Consider the following 17,506-nt stretch of genomic DNA (forward strand, 5'->3'; position numbering starts at 1 on the left):
TTCGTGATTTAGAAATGTGACTTAGTTCACTTCTATTGCGCCGTATTCTCTCTTTTAGCAACAATTCACTAGCTTTATGTAGTATTTGATTAGCAGCTTTAAGTGACTTAACGTGATGCGTTACTTTAACTGCGTGTGGTATTTCCTTTGAATCTCTGCATCTTTTGAGAAACGCCAGTGAAGATTTCAGCTTCATCCGCTTGATTCGGAGTTTCTCCAATTTTCTGGTTTGAAGAAAAGTATCCTCCCAGGTTAGTCAGTTTAACACGTAGGCTTTCGCGACCAATATCATCCATAATAGAGGGCTTTTTTTGGGTTAGATCGTGTAAATATATGTCATTAATCTCCCCCATCCCCCCACTTTGCGCAAGAGCGCAGAACTGTGGTCAACACATCTACGCCTCTAAATAAAGAACGAAACAGGTGGACTTCTCCACAAATCTTGCTGTCGCCTGATGAAGCTAGTTGTAATTACTGGCGAAACGTCGTACTCAGATTGTAAATGTTGTGGCTTGGTTCTCCAACACACCGGTGTGCTGTACTAGTGACGAATTGGCCACGTTCTCTTTACATGACAACCCTTACTAGTTGGCTGTGTCGGGTGGTGGCGGGTTTTAACGACACATTTACATATTTACGTGATCTAACCCCCCAAAAAAACCTCTATTATGGATGATATTGGTCGCGAAAGCCTACCACGTGTTATGGTGATTCCTGTTTTGCTGTATAGAACACCTTTTTATGAAAAGGTAAATATGTTCTGTACTTTGTACCCGTGCATTGCAGACTGCTGGGGCAAGTCCTATAAGTCCAGAACGTATGAATGTGTGTTCAACTTCTTTAGCACCATACGTAGCCAATTGTGCTAATCGGAGGTGCGGGGGGGGGGGATGCAGAGGGGAAAGAGAACGACGCACGCGAGGCCAACGTAATTTATTTTAAAGCCGAGTCAAAACCTAGGGGAGCTATTGGCAGTTTCTGATATCACTTGCCATTGATGTTATCCAATCCCAGGTCGCCGGGTACGTAACGCAGTCGGTTGATGCAGCCCCCCACATCACAGACGCACACACGGTGCCTCCTGGCTCTGCGTGAGATTGACAAACATCGAAACACGAGCGGTGCAATTATTAATCTCTCCCTAGAGTAGAATCGTTTCGTAAAGTCTACGGTACACGCATCACATCGTCGGGCGTGTTCGAGATACATTTTTAGACGTATTCTAAAAATGACAGGAGGTCATACGCGGATGTCACGAGCAGGTTGAAAGAAACGAATAACGATCAGCAATGCAGACGAGACGCTAAAAGGCGACCACAGCGGCAAATCAATGCATCGGCGGAGGGCTTTAAAATAATTCCGCAGAAGGGGGGAATTCAAACGTCCATTCATTGATGAGACGCAGAGATTGTGCGACGCCACGACGCGTGATTCCTAAACACTTCCACCACAATTATGGGGGCTCTTCTGAAAGATGCATCGACACGGCGATGAAATGCACTGTTAGAGTACAGCAGGGCGTTTTAGGCGTGCACTCGGTCTCACGCAATTATCTCGACGTTCAAACATGCGGTGCAAACTTCCGTCCAATTATAATTATTCAATAATGGGCGCGGTTTCCTTTTTGATATTCTGTTTAGTTAATCAAACGCTCACGATACATGCAGCGACTCGTCCGCCCGGGGATCTATTATTTACTGCTTATGCAAATTGTATGCTAATGCTATGCTCAGTGCGAACATAACTGCACGAACGAAGCTGAAAAAAAGTATTTGATTCTGAAATTGCAATCGTAACAATTCATGGAATCGTTTCTGAGTGAGTTATTGCATGCCTAATCATTATAATTTTTTTAATTTTATTTTAAAAAGTACCGTATTCTCCAGATGATGAGACCCTTTGAAAAGCGAGACGCACCTGAAACGTGAGCCCGTTTGTCAATGATACAAATATCGCAGCACGCACACCGGACTATAAGACGCACACCTTAAATGTTCCTTTAGAACATGTGGAGGCGAAGAGGGAGAGTGCATTTTATAATCCGGATAATACGGTATCACTAATAAAATATAACAGATGTAAAAATTTGATTTAAAGCTTTCGTGACTGCAGTAATTCATATTCTTAGCTCTTTCGGTAAAGTCACGTTGAAGGGAAACAATAAAATAATAAAATATATATAAAACAATAAAAATTCTCACGACGTTTCGACCATAACGAAAAAACGGTCATCATCACACCGAAAGTCACGTTGAAGGGAAGCAATAAAATAATAAAATATATATAAAACAATAAAAATTCTCACGACGTTTCGACCATAACGCAAACGGTCATCATCAGGTGTGCCGTTGGTTTTTTCACACCTGATGACGACCGTTTGCGTTACGGTCGAAACGTCGTGATAATTTTTTTATTGTTTTATATATATTATTCTTTTATTGTTTCCCTTCAACGTGACTTTACCGAAAGAGCTAAGAATATAACAGATGTATTTATCGACTCAGAGAAGCCTCACTGAGCCATGGCACTCCCACGGGCGACGGAAATCTTTGCCAGCTTAAGCAGCCGGTGTCAGCGGAGAGGTGCAACGTGGGGGCGCTCCAGGCACTCCGGGGTCCTCGTGGAAGTCACTCTGCTGTGCTGGCAGCTCTGAAGGGTAAAACTCGGTGCTGTCGCAGATTTCTTAAAACGTGCGGGATCGGCGTGCTGTTGGCACGAGGAACAGCAATACAAATCGTTAACAGTTTAAAGCGCAACACGGCGGCTTGCAGAGGAGATATTCTTTGTTGCCTGGGCTCTGGCGGTAATGTAATTTATCACTGACTCTCAAGAATTGTCAGGAAGGTGAGATGTTTGACCGATTCCATCAGATATTTTGGCCGATTTCCTTAATGCATAACGTTGTGTGTGGGAGCAAACCGGTTTGCCCAGGGAAAACCCAAACAGCCGCACAACCCATTAGCTGGACTGGCGTCACCTTCACAAATGTATGCGATTGACCATCCCTAGTCTTCAAAAAGCTGGATTATATGCATGCACCACCACGCCCAGCTAATTGGGAGTTGGCATCATAAGTGCTGCTTTGTGCAGATGTAGTGACTGTGATTGTCACTGTGTGGTGCCGGGCTTACGAAGCCACGGCGGAGAATGTGTTGGCATTATGTGTAGCCCGCTTGCTGGGCGTAGTGCCAGCCCTAGCAGGACTTGGGTGAGCGCTGGTTAGCGTAGAAGCACCACGTGCAGTGTGCGGTGCGGGCTCCCGGTGAGGGAGCGAGAGTGTCAGCCAGCCAGGGTTACGTTGGGGCATGATACGCCGGTTGACCTGCCGACACGTGACCGGATGATATTGGAGGGGGGCCACCGGTGGACGGGGGCCACTGGGCGGTCACGTGGTCTAAAAGAGCTCTCGGGGAGCCTTCGGGAAAGAGCTCGAAAGATCTAGAAGGTGGGCGGGGCGAGGGGCGGAGCCATCCCCAGCCACAGGCCGATATAACGGGGGCCCCCGTGAGGGGCTCGGGGTGTTTCGTGTTGCTGGTGATGAAGATCCACGTCGGGTAAAAGAAGCCTCTTGTCACGCGGTCAGGGACCCAGCTTGTGGTCCGGGCCGGGATAGCGAACCGTGTCTTGTTTTGCCGTAGCGTGGCTAGATGAGCATGCAACACCCAAGTGTAGGTTGTGTTATGTTATGTTGATTTATTTAATAAATACTGTTGCTTCCAATACAACGTCTGCAACTCAGTTGGACTCACTACACATTGAATATTCAAATTTGGGTGGTGGCCAATGTATTCCTGTAAATCTAACAGCTTGTTGGAAGGATTGGTGGATCATGTAGAGTAAGCCTCCTTGTGACAGCCAGAAATGTAATTAAGTCCGCACCTCTGATTTGCACGGTTGGCTACGTATGGTGCAAAATAAGTTCAATATACATATAGGACGCAGTAGTGCAAGTATATAATATTTATTCCATCGTATACATTTTTACAATCAAATGGGCCACGATGCATCACTGCATGTATTAGTCGTGCTGTCATTCTTCCAGTGTGTATGTATGAGTGTATTGCTGTGAGTTTATGGTAGTGTGCTGTTATGGTCATAATGCAGCATCCAAGTACATACAACATAACATTAATGACAACATAATTTTAGGCAATAGTTTTATTACAACACACATCAAAAGTTAGAATCAACAAAAATGAAGTTTTCCAACAGAATTATAGCAGCAGCAATGCAACAGCAATATAGTGACAACAAACATAATTAGCAGGCAAATTCAAGATGCGTAGCTGGCATATGGTCCCTTAACACACGAGAAAACGAAAATCTCACACAGCTGCATCACCTGCCAGAACATTCGATGCGGGTTTTAAAGACTTGCAGAATTCCGGTGTAAAGTGATTACATTTTGGCATGCTGCAGAACAGGATTATGGGGTCATGACTTCTGACAGGGGTCCACATGTCTCAGATGGGAACCCAAATTGACCTTCATGGGAGTCGGCCTTCTCCGACACCTGAATCACACATCAACACAACAATCGCAACAACAAAAACAAAGGTCTACTGTCAGAATTATATTTTTTATTCAGACTTCAAAATCTGTGTTAATGGCTTTAACGATTAACAATCCACATCGACAATTTTTTAAAAGCCCATGTGAAACTCAATACCTATTAATGAAATAGATTTTCTAAAGTAACTTGATGTTAGGGGTGCACCCAAAGAAGCTAGAAAATCATCACAATGATAATTTTATTCACAAACTTGAATTCATTTTTTTGCTTCCTCGTTGGATTTTCTCACTGCAACTTGTGTACGTTTCACGGGCCAGCATGACGTACAGTGAGGGAAAAAAGTAATTGATCCCCTGCTGATTTTGTACGTTTGCCCACTGACAAAGAAATGATCAGTCTATAATTTTAATGGTAGGTTTATTTGAACAGTGAGAGAATAACAACAACAAAATCCAGAAAAACGCATGTCAAAAATGTTATCAATTGATTTGCATTTTAATGAGGGAAATAAGTATTTGACCCCTCTGCAAAACATGACTTAGTACTTGGTGGCAAAACCCTTGTTGGCAATCACAGAGGTCAGACGTTTCTTGTAGTTGGCCACCAGGTTTGCACACATCTCAGGAGGGAATTTGTCCCACTCCTCTTTGCAGATCTTCTCCAAGTCATTAAGGTTTTGAGGCTGACGTTTGGCAACTCGAACCTTCAGCTCCCTCCACAGATTTTCTATGGGATTTAGGTCTGGAGACTGGCTAGGCCACTCCAGGACCTTAATGTGCTTCTTCTTGAGCCACTCCTTTGTTGCCTTGGCCGTGTGTTTTGGGTCATTGTCATGCTGGAATACCCATCCACGACCCATTTTCAATGCCCTGGCTGAGGGAAGGAGGTTCTCACCCAAGATTTGACGGTCCATCGTCCCTTTGATGCGGTGAAGTTGTCCTGTCCCCTGAGCAGAAAAACACGCCCAAAGCATAATGTTTCCACCTCCATGTTTGACGGTGGGGATGGTGTTCTTGGGGTCATAGGCAGCATTCCTCCTTCAAACACGGCGAGTTGAATTGATGCCAAAGAGCTCCATTTTGGTATCATCTGACTACAACACTTTCACCCAGTTGTCCTCTGAATCATTCATATGTTCATTGGCAAACTTCAGACGGGCATGTATATGTGCTTTCTTGAGCAGGGGGACCTTGCGGGCGCTGCAGGATTTCAGTCCTTCACGGCGTAGTGTGTTACCAATTGTATTCTTGGTGACTATGGTCACCAAGAAAACAATTGGTAATCTGACTATGGTCACCAAGAAAACACCGTTCTCATGATCATTGTAATTCCATGAGGTGAGATCTTGCATGGAGGCCCAGGCCGAGGGAGATTGACAGTTCTTTTGTGATTCTTCCATTTGCGAATAATCGCACCAACTGTTGTCACCTTCTCACCAAGCTGCTTGGCAATGGTCTTGTAGCCCATTCCAGCCTTGTGTAGGTCTACAATCTTGTCCCTGACATCCTTGGAGAGCTCTTTGGTCTTGGCCATGGTGGAAAGTTTGTAATCTGATTGATTGCTTCTGTGGACAGGTGTCTTTTATATAGGTAACGAGCTGACATTAGGAGCACACTCTTAAAGGGAGTGCTCCTAATCTCAGCGTGTTACCTGTATAACAGACACCTGGGAGTCAGAAATCTTTCTGATTGAGAGGGGGTCATATACTTATTTCCCTCATTAAAATGCAAATCAATTTATAACATTTTTGACATGCGTTTTTCTGGATTTTGTTGTTATTCTGTCTCTCACTGTTCAAATAAACCTACCATTAAAATTATAGACTGATCATTTCTTTGTCAGTGGGCAAACGTACAAAATCAGCAGGGGATCAAATACTTTTTTCCCTCACTGTAAGCACATATTAATATGCGTCTAAGGTTTCTGCGTGTATTTGTGCATGCAAGCTTGCATAAATTCCACCACTGCTTCAGGCCTGATAATTTGTGCATGACATCAACCGGCCAGGTGGCACTGTCGCAGCACCCATCTGTCAGAGAATGGTTCTGAATTCAACTCCCAGGTTGACTCAGTCCATCACTTATCGGGGGTTGAGTGCAACAGTACCACTTACTTGCAGCCTAGATGGATCCTGCGATAGAAGAGACGCATGGTTGGCATTTGTAAATATAGCCTCAATTTCCTGTAAGGGAAGTTTTTTTATCATGTATTACAACTTGAGAATGACAGCATCAAAAACGTATATATATTTGTTTTATTGTAGCACATTCTGTGGGAACAGTTCACTATGATAAAACATCACCCTGCCTGCAGATGTAAACAATCGCATGCATTATTTGCCTCTGTGCGAACTGCTTGGACTCTGACCTCCTGCAGCTCAGCAGCAATGGCGTGGATCCGACTCCGCTCCGCGTCCGTCAAGGAGAGGTCACTCACCACCGACCAGTCACCCCCCTCGAACCTCACAGGAAGCGAGAATACCAGACCTTGCAGCAAGCCGTATTCTCCTGGGTCGGGTCACACGGCACACAGTACAGTAACCACGTAAGTCATGTAATTATAATAACGTGTGATTGTTATATATGGGTGTTTATTACTACTATAATGAGCCAAGAATGTCTGTTTGTGTCCCGCGTGTGACGTCACTCCACATGTCGCACCGCCCCCCCCCCGTCGTTAATATTCATGAGCGGGTGGATTTTTACACTCATGCAGAAGGTCGAGCGGAAAGACATTTTTTCGCAAATTCGCTTTAAGTTTGACGTTTCTTTATTGAAAGTGAATCTAATAAATAATTCTATGCAGCAACAAAGCGGATTTGGTGTCTTTATTTATTTCTTCAGCACTTGAGACAAAAGGTAAGTCTAATTTATGCTTCTACATTATGGTAAAATAGAAATTTCTCAGTGATTTTCCAGATATTGTATCGACTTCCAATTTATTTCAATCCCAGCGACCGAAAACAGAAGAGAATAAAGTATCAGAGCAGTGACTTTGAACAAATTGAAGGTAAGTTATATACAGTGCTACAGTGACATGAAGTGAGGTGTTTTATGACATAGTTTCGTGGCAGATTCACTCCCATTAATACAGTGCTACAGTGAAGTGCAGTAAAGTGTTTGATGACGTACTTTCGTGCAAAATTCACTGCCATTACATTTACACAAGATACAATTATAACTCTGCTCAATTTTTTCGTAAATATTACAGCTTCCGTCCTAGGACGGGCAAAGCAGCTAGGATATCAATAAAGTGCCTCTGTGTGAGTTGCCTGAACAGTCTCTGCGATATAGTAGTGCTGTTCAACTTGGATTTTGCACGATCCAAGCTGAGACTGCACTCTTTTGGTTATAAACTTGAGGTCCTGATGGAAGGTGCTGTGGAAAAGTGTTTGTGGTCGAGATTGTGGTGGGTTTTTATTCTGCAGGTTGTAACAGTGATGCTGATGATGTTGGTCATGTTGTACTGGAGGTGATCTATCACAGCAGGAGTGCGGGCGTCCACCTGCACCTGGATTTGTCAGCGATAGTGTTGCTTCATATATTTTGCACAGTGTGTATCAGATCAAATGCTGATGCACAACATTATACTGGTAGGAACGAAGTTGTAAACTGAGTGTACCAGCCTGCAATAGATTAATGTGTCCGTCCGTCCGTCCCCTTTCAATACTTTAACGAAGTGAAAAATTCCAATGTTCCTACCAACCCACCCTGCAGGGACCTGTTTTGTTGTGTTTATGACAGGGTGATCTAAGGTATCAAGCCAGGGTCATGTCAGTCCATTTGGCTACGCTCAACTCCCTCTAGTTTGAAGCGGTGGTGTTTTGGAGTTGGTAGGAGGGCCCTCAGTACACTCACCGCACTCACCAACTTCTCCCTTTCTGTGTAAGGATAATCTCTTTATATTACTGGACAAACACCTCTAGATAAACATGCACCTCAATAATCATTACCTTTGCATGTTTCCACATTATCTTGTTTTCCACTATGTTTATCTTTGCAAGCCTTTTGAATGTCATCCATAGATCCCCTGGAGTGCTGCACCTCTTTGTGCTCTGAGCTTCTGACGGTTGCATAAATGGAACTGTTTTGATGCACAAGCGGTTGACTCAACATCTCTGCTTCTTGAGTTGTGCTAGGATTCAAATCCGCGATGCTCTTACTGAAGTGTGCTATGAGGTTTTGTATATTCACAGTATATATCGGACCTCAGTTTAATCATCCATAAAGTTCGAGCCCAGGATTAACACGGAGCCAGCTTGTGCCTCTACCGTCCTCCTGGATGGATAAGCGTTGCCACCCCTGGGATTATTCATATCTCGTATCCCCCGCCCCTACTGGCACACCACAGACCTTGCGCAATTGTTGGTGCTGGTTTTTGCCTGCCTTTCAGCTTGTTTGTGGTATCCTGCCCCAATCAGGAAGATAGACCGAATGTCCTCCCCCCCCCTCTTTCTAACGTGTTGGTGTGCTGATGAACTACTGTACATGGAAATGCACTGTCTTGAGGAGCGTATTATTACACAAATTGGACTTGTGCTGGAAAGGCTTACATATTCCCCCCAGATGGCCACCCTAAAAAGAGGACAATCATGAGAAAACTAGGACAGGTGGCAAGCCGAGGGCGGACAGAGCCTGACTTACCATTGGAAGGGACGGCGAGCGAGTGAATCTGTTGATCGTCTGAGCCATGGAACCAAAGGCGCAGGGTGGAGGCAATGGCGGCGTTCAGGGCTGTGGTAGCTGGATAGCCCTGGGCCTTTGCCTGGAGGGAGCCGCGTGCTTGCAGGGCGGCCGGGAACTCATTCTCCAGCCATTCGCTGCAAGGCAAACGGCGAAAATCAAACACAAGCCTATGTTTAAACCAGTAGAGTAGCTTCTGTGTGTAGAGGCGGTGGAACTGTCCTGGAGCCCATGGGATGGAGGGGACCACAGCTGGATTACCGAGAGTAGAGAATTTGAACAGGAGGATCCATTTCATCACTTGCACCAGGGCACATGCCAACCACACTACTCCACTGTTATGAACTAAAATTATAAGCATGGCCTTAGCACATGCATTTGCAAAACACTAAATATAGGCTGTGTAAGAAAACTACCCACCCTGCGGTTATGATATGATAAATTAATATCCACCTTTTTATACCTATGTCAATATTTTAAACCCGGCTATGAGTTTTCTCTCAAATGCCTGACTACAATCTCTTACATTTCACAAGATGTCATTCACAGTGCACTAATGCTGGCTGAAATCTGCAGTGATCCAATGAAGCCTACGTGCCTTCTTAGAATTTTAATTTGACGGTTTTTAGATTTTCATGTTGGATGTAGTGAACATACACAATTAAATGTATGAAAAAAAACGTGACATTCTTTTGGGGAATTATAATTTAGGGAGGCCAGCTCATAACAATATCAAGTTCTGTTTCTCCTTATAGTATTGATATTTTTCACCTGATTGGTTGGTGAATGCTGAAGCAATAACAATTTAATGCCCGTCCCATACAAATGTCTATGTAAATAAATGTCTGTATTTGCAGTCATAAACATATATTGTAACCATCACACAATTATGCATGTCCATGATTTAAACGTTCCCTCTGCTGGTTAGTTTCTCCAGTACATTTGAAAGTTAGTTCGTTGTTTGCAGAGATGATTGGTCCCTACAGAGGACCAATCTGAGTCGACATAGGGAAAGTCAGGCCAGGACACAGGCACTCCATGCGTAGATTGAGACACAGTGAGTAACTGAGCAGCGTGATGGTATTTATGAGGTCTGCTGTGAATTTACTTGAGGAGTCATGTGCAAAAAAATATTGTAAAAAATGACAAAAGGTATTAAACAGGATTATCATGAAAAGAGAAACGATATTTTCTTGAGTAAATAAATAATTGCTCAAATATATTGGTTAACATCTCGAAAAGCACTTGTACCAAAGGAACCACGGAACCACCTAGTATCTGAAAATGTACGTTTCAGGAAAACAAGTTTCAGGTGATTGTTATAGGCACAGCAAGGAGACTTGCGACTATAGCTTTCTGAAACTAAGTTTTGCGCCACTAAACCTAAAATAATGGCCTCGTGATCCAACAGTAGCAGAGAAAGAGTACTCACAGGATTTAGAGACTGGGAAGTGCGAGTGTCGGGTGTGTGCGATGGCAGAGCAGCTTTGTGCAGATCCGCAGCATGGGGTGTGACACAGTACCGGTCGTTTAGAACCTCCAGGAGTGGGTACGTGAGTCCAGGACCCCACACAGCGCCATCATAGCCCCGGAGTCGAGCCGCAGAAAGCTGCGTGTACGTGCTCCCTCCAGCGTCACCCCACACCACCACATCCTCCACACCTACTCAACCCAACACCTTACGTGAGACTCGCGTGCACATGCAGCACGAGCAGTGGCATCGCGTGTGCAGTCGGTGCAACTGTACCAGGGACCATGGGGCCATGCTATGAACAGGGGGGAAGTTGTACAATAAAAGGCATCCTATTTAATTCCTTGCACCAGTCCCATGCCAACCTCGCTACCCTATTGAGCACCAGCCATCTCCCACAGCTCCTCTGAACAATGCACGTCTCCGCGTGTGTGTGGTGCTTGTGCTTTTTCACACTCATTGACCTGCAGAGTTAACTTTGAGCTTCGCTGCCAGCAGGCCCTTGGCCCGCCTTTCCAGGTGAGTGGACAGGGCCACGAAGTTGCGCCTGGGAACATGCGGAGCGGCAGCTGTAGCCAGCAACTGGGCCCTTAGGTTGGCTCCCTTCGCTGCCGCCACGAGCACCCGCACGTCAGGCCCGGCGCGCCGACCCAGTGCGGAGCCGTACGCGGCGCAAAGAGGCGCTCCAGCATCCGACCACTCCTGCCCTAAACCGGGGGCAACGTTGTCGAGGACGATCACCAGCCCAGCGCCGTCGAAAGCCAGCTCGGGGTCGGAGTGGATGGTGACATCACGCAGCGCGGCACAGGCCATGTCAAGGGTGTCCTGCCGCACGCACCGCAGGGCCTCCTGCTCGCCAACTTTGCCCAGCAGGCACACGGACAGACCTGTTGACCCCCCGCACAGCTCGCCGGTACCCAGCAGCCACAGCAGCCCAGGCACGCACGCGCTGTTTGCCCTGCATGGAAGAGACAGACTTAAGCAAATTGGCAGGTAAGGTGCACAGTTCTTGTCACATATGGTAGTGCTAGAAAGGCGAGGCTGCTATAGACGTTTCCTCATTGCTGATTTTATTGTGAATGATAAATGCGTTAATATATCACTTTTTTCTTCGTCAATATTTGAAACAAATATTTGTGTTATAAATTATATGTTTTGTAAATCTACAAGTTATTGCACAAATGTTTAAATTAACAAGTTGTGCACATCAACTGCGGCAAATGGCATCTGAGCATGAGCTGGAACATGAGTTGACTCAACCTGAAATGAGTACCCAGTTCCTGGTATGATCGGTCAATATCAGCACTGCAGACATAAAGGCTGCGGAATATAGTGCATGGTTTTACCCACATCACCTCCTCGTGCGCTGCACCAGCCTTATCATGTGCTCGCTCGCGTGTACTTGCTCCAACAGTTTACTCAAGCTAAGGAGAAGATCTTTGCCTTCGTGTGGTGCGGGTACCCAGTGATGCAGACGTGGAAGGGCCTGCTGAGCTCTCTGTGCTGTGCCTGCTCATCTGTAAGCTTCACCTGCGTGTGCAGATTCTCCTGCGCGAGGGTGAGCATCAGCTCTGAAAGCATGGGTGACACCATGCCGTAGTAGCCCTGAAATACAACATGTGCCACGCAGGATTGTCATATTACACTCACACTACACGAGAGATACTGGTAACACCTTGGGCTATTATTGGTCCTTTAAATCTGTACGTTCACTTTGCCAATAACTGCATTGTATGGCTTTGTGCTCTGTGGTGTTGTCTAGCCTTGAAAATATGTCAATGTTCTGAAGCAGTCTATCATTATTCTGGCAAACATATGATGTATATGTTTGCATTATCGAACATTCAGATTGTATTCACTATCATAATACATGTTTAAAGATGTCGAAGTCTTCCAGAACTCTCAAAATCCTTTCTTAAGTTTATCACTGGAATTCACGTACACACCATTTTGTTATATCACAGTCACATAGCCAATCAGGTTAATTGACGTCAAGGTAATGCATAATTGCATTCCTTGAATACATAAATAATCATACACCTCATAACTGCAACGTTTGGTTTTTGTATGCGTATGCATGGATTTATTAAATTTTATGTTCTGAATAGTAATCTGCAAAAGAAAGCTTGTTGTGTAATCGTCTTTTAACACTAAATTAAACTGAATACAATTCTAACAATGGACCACTCTGCCTTTTCACGGAACACTGGTTCACGCTTTTTTTTCTTCCCAAAATATTGTTACACAAAGCGCATGACTTTTGTAAACAGTAAAGTGCCCCTAATAGCGGCTCCCCAGGACCTGTTTATAAGTGGCGCAGCTATCGAGCACGCAGGCAGTGCAACTGCATCGGGGCCCATGGGCCATAGGGGCCCCAGGCGCCGGGCTACGCAGAGAGGGAAATTAGCCATGCGGTCCCATTTCGTGCCTTGCACCAGGGCCCAATCAAACCACGCTCTGCCACTGACCTGCACATACTCCATGAAGTCGTTGTATCCGCCCAGCAGAGCCCCCCGGCCGCCCCGCTCCACCAGTTCTCGCCACACCAGCGGGGATGTAGTGTGGCGCCAGCCATGCTGCCGACATGTGGCGCTCAACCAGGCCTGCCCAATACATGAACACTTTCTCCATGACGACATAATGACATGTCTGGCTTTGCAGATGTGTACCAAGTTTACCACCTACTAAATATGCTTGATTCAGAGTGCAGTCTTGTAGATGTAGGAATAAAAAAACTCTGAAGGACACTGCAATGTCACAATTATTTATCACTTTGCTGAAGCATTGCTGAGCAATGCAATTGCATGACAGTAAATTGAGCATTGTCCTTTATGAGTAGCAGATTGACCTTACATGGCTCAAAGGATTGTTCTATGGCTTATAGAAAAGAACTGATTTATTGACAAGACGGGGTCATTCATTTGTGTGTGCGACAGGAATGTACAATGGTCAAAGGCTGACAATACGGTTGTGGTGTGAAAGAGTTCCCGATTCACAAGTTGGATAGAGCTGTGGGCTTATCATCATTCACTAGAACACGACTCCATGCATCACCTGGGGACGGGTATCAGTGTAATAAAAAAATCCCAGAGAACTAAGACCAACGAAAATACCTCCCACTCCTCTGGGAGCACGGGAATCTTGTGGACTCTGAAGCTGGGCAAATTGAGTTGCAAGTAGTCGGTGAGGAGCTCTGCTTTAGCGTAATACGGGCAGTCGGCACGTCCTGATGGAAAGAGAAACGTCACAAGGCACTGGGTGGTCTGTGGTTCATTATATATCATGTGCTGTCATGGTAAATGGTGGCATACACAACAAATGTCATGTTTTTGTGAAGGCGACAATGAATAAACCTAAGTTATTAACAAGAGCATCAGAACACACATGACTAGATATGCCACCAAGCAAATTTATTTTAAAAAACAATGACAGCCCAGAGTATGCATTTGTTCATTCAGAACGGAACCTGTTTTTGATGAGATATGCAGTCATTTAAAATATTGTGCAGTGTGTAATTAAATGCTTGAATACACAAGTGATGCACAGCTTTGGTTCAGTACAGTAATTCTTTTTTTCCGTTGAAATATTTTAATGAAAAAGATCTATGATTTATGTGGCGATGCTCGCTATTCTGTGCTCATCTAGTGTGAAACACCTGCTTACGCTCCTGGCTTCTACTCAATAATTAACAATGTCTCTTCCAATAAGCAGACTCCTTTCTCTCGGATTAACGTGAGCTCCACCCCAATCACTCCACAGTGATCATGAGTGTGATGTGTCTAATGCTTCTAGAAATTGACAGATGGGCATCCATTCCCAGTGCAACTCACCTACATTCACAAACTGTAAAGGTGTAGGCTCCAAGAATTTTGATTGGATTAAAGATCAAGTTATCATACAGATATATCCTTTGTGTGGGATGTCCTACAGTATGATGTATGTTGAACTTTTTTCGCAGCGTACATAGCCAATTGGAGGTGCGGGGGAAGAACAACAAACTAAACACAAAGAGCAGTTCTAAAGAAATTACTTTTCAATCTCGATTTAAAAGTGCATAGCTCCAGTGGCTTCGTAACATCGTAAGGAAGAGCGTTCCAGACGGCCGCAGACGCGCATCTGAAAGCGCGTGATGCAGTGACCGTCTAAAGGTCGATGGTTCGCCAAAAGCCGCTACTGTGAGGATGATGACCGGAGTTCGCGTGATGCTTTATGCTCCTTGACGAGATATACATACATGTGCACTAGGAAGTTTGATGTGTTATATGTATTGTATACGTTTACTTTAGAATATACGTACTATCATCACCCAGGAATGTCATTAACGCTCGTGACGTCACTCCACGTCGACCAGCCCCCCTCATTAATATTCATGAGCAGGTGACGTCCTCCAAATGGACACCCCCCCCACCCCTCATTAATATTCATGAGCAGGTGACGTCACTCAATATGGAGTACTCCCCCCTCTCACTAATAATCATGAGTAAGTGACGTCACGCCACATCGAACAGCCCCCCTCATTAATAATCATGAACAGGTTACGTCCTCCACATGGACCCTCATTAATAATCATGAGGTGACGTCACTCCACATCGAACAGCCCCCCTCATTAAGAATCATGAACAGGTGACGTCCTCCACATGGACCCCCTCATTAATATTAATTAGCGGGTGACGTCACTCCACATGGGGGGGGGGGGCGTCAACTGACAACCCTCACTACAAAGACAGAACCCTCACGTCACGTGATCTCCGTGACGTTGTTGTTGAGACATCGAAGTAAAAAGGACGTCATGATGAACAAGGGATTATAACCTTAAAATGAAATAGGTCTGTGTCACCGCGGCCTTACAAATTGCACACGAATTGATGCAATGAATATATCACGTCGCGGTCTGTGCTTTTCGCTTGCAAGTTTCAAATTTACTGCAATACACCCGTCCTTGGACGGGCAAAAGGCTAGTTGTAAATGTTTATCTTGAAAGGAGTATTTGTATTCTTAGTTTTTTCGGTAAAGTCACGTGTCCTCGAGACAGTCTCGTCCCTTCACCTGATGAAGGCCACTTGTGTTGTGGCCGAAACGTCGTGAGAATTTTTTATTGTTTTATATATATTTTGTTATTTTGTTGTTTCTCTTCAACGTGACTTTACCGAAAAAACTAAGAATATGAATTACTGCAGTCACGAAAGCTTTAAATCAAAATTTAGGAGTATTTGTGTTACGATAAATAGGTGAACTTAAGAAATAATTCTGACACATTGTTACACACCCATAATTACTCATGCCATTGATTAAAACAGTAATATACTGTATCTGTAAGAATTATACAAATACTGTAATATAACAGAAATAATAAATGGTTGTGTGATTACCGTATTCAACTCATTATGACAGTAGTGTAAATACCACACTTGACAATTATGTTCCTGGAAGCAGAGGCCAGTGCAGCATGCTACATTGTTGTATTGTACTATGCTCCCACATCTATGCTCCCTACATTCGCCAACCCACACCGACCAGCGTGGTGAAATGTTGTGAGTTAACTTTCCATAATCCGCCAGTGTAGGGTGGCTCTGATCCAGCTATAAATTAACACAATGGCTGGATTAGTCTACTGTAATAGGTGACGTTTCGGGCAATACCCCTTATTCATAGCGTAATACATAGCGGCTAGAAAGGCAAAGTGGATAATACAATTTTGATCCTCCACTTGTTTACACCGTGAGGGCCTGATGATAGTTACTTTTAAAAAAAATTATTAATATTTGCCCATTTTATAGATATAGCACAAGGTTTAAGCTTCATCGATGACAAAAAAAACCCCACAACTTTAAAAGTGACCTCCCTCGCTGCAAACGACGTTTAGTGAAATCACTAAACGACTTCGTTCCAGAAAGTCACTTTTAGAAGTCGCTTTTGTTTCGTCATTAAGTATCAAACTCATCCATAATATCGTTTTACTTTGACGGTTAAATTCGCGTAAATCTGAACGTGTCGTTAAACCCCCACAGCCAATTAGTAAGGTTAGTCACGTAAACAGAACACGCCAATTCGTTACTCGTACATCTGCTCTCCAACACGCCGGTGTGCTGTACTAGACACGAATTGCCGAGTTCTGTTCACGTGACAAACCTTACTCATTGGCTGTGTTGGGTGGTGGCGGGTTTCACGACACATTTATATTTACGCGATCTAACCCAAAAAAAAACCCCATCTACTATGGATGATATCGGTGGCGAAAGCCTCCTACTACGTCTGTTTAAACTCCTGTCGGCCAAATCGCCTACAACGTGTCCCGCAAGGCGATGTTGAGAGAGAAGGCCTCGTACTGGTAGGAACGAAGTTGTAAACTGAGTGTACCAGCCTGCAATAGATTAATGTCCGTCCGTCCGTCCCCTTTCAATACTTTAACGAAGTGAAATATCGTGCTGTTGGGTGTAAAATCGGCAATAGACAGCGCAGAGACTTGATATGTCTTATTGCACCCAACATTTGGAAGTCACATTATCTCATTTGCGAACTTCTACCAGCCCACCCTGCAGGGACCTGTCTTTGGTTTCAAGATTGAGTTGCGTCTTCATCTTTTTATCCCCTTCTATAACCTGAATACAAACGAAACCCGCGCCGCTAATTCGGTAACCCTCTGGCGTCGGTAACCGGTAACCGCCACGTTGGTAACCGGTTAACGGTGGGGGGGGGGGTGGTTGGTGGTGGTGCCCGGCTCTCACCCGCCAGAACGAACGCGGCCATGTCTAGCGCCCGCAGCCGTCTCTATGGCAACGGCACGCCGTCTCCCTTGGCAACCGCCCTGCGTCACACCCCCTCCCCCAGGACTTCTCTCTC

The 17,506-nt window shown here is 44.8% G+C and overlaps 1 protein-coding gene across 2 annotated transcripts; it reads right to left on the bottom strand.

The window, feature by feature from the left end:
* Nucleotides 1-3,945: 3,945 nt before the first annotated feature.
* LOC116948732 (putative malate dehydrogenase 1B) lies at nt 3,946-17,501 on the bottom strand. Of its 2 annotated transcripts, XM_032965759.2 has the most exons (10): nt 17,392-17,501; nt 13,780-13,892; nt 13,135-13,269; nt 12,129-12,271; nt 11,131-11,624; nt 10,719-10,857; nt 9,157-9,332; nt 6,881-7,020; nt 6,627-6,695; nt 3,946-4,513 (listed from the first exon to the last, which is right to left on the bottom strand). In XM_032965759.2, exons 1-10 carry the CDS (start codon nt 17,411-17,413, stop codon nt 4,427-4,429), a joined length of 1,518 nt encoding a protein of 505 aa, XP_032821650.1. In that variant the 5' UTR covers nt 17,414-17,501; the 3' UTR covers nt 3,946-4,426. The 2 variants fall into 2 exon arrangements, with proteins under 2 accessions (XP_032821650.1, XP_032821659.1); XM_032965768.2 differs by lacking the exon at nt 6,627-6,695.
* Between the last annotated feature and the right edge of the window lie 5 nt (nt 17,502-17,506).

This window comes from Petromyzon marinus, chromosome 2 (genome assembly GCF_048934315.1).
Source record: "Petromyzon marinus isolate PM22_M1 ecotype Great Lakes invasive population chromosome 2, UKy_Petmar_22M1.pri1.0, whole genome shotgun sequence".
In the NCBI taxonomy this organism is placed as follows: Eukaryota; Metazoa; Chordata; class Hyperoartia; order Petromyzontiformes; family Petromyzontidae; genus Petromyzon; species Petromyzon marinus.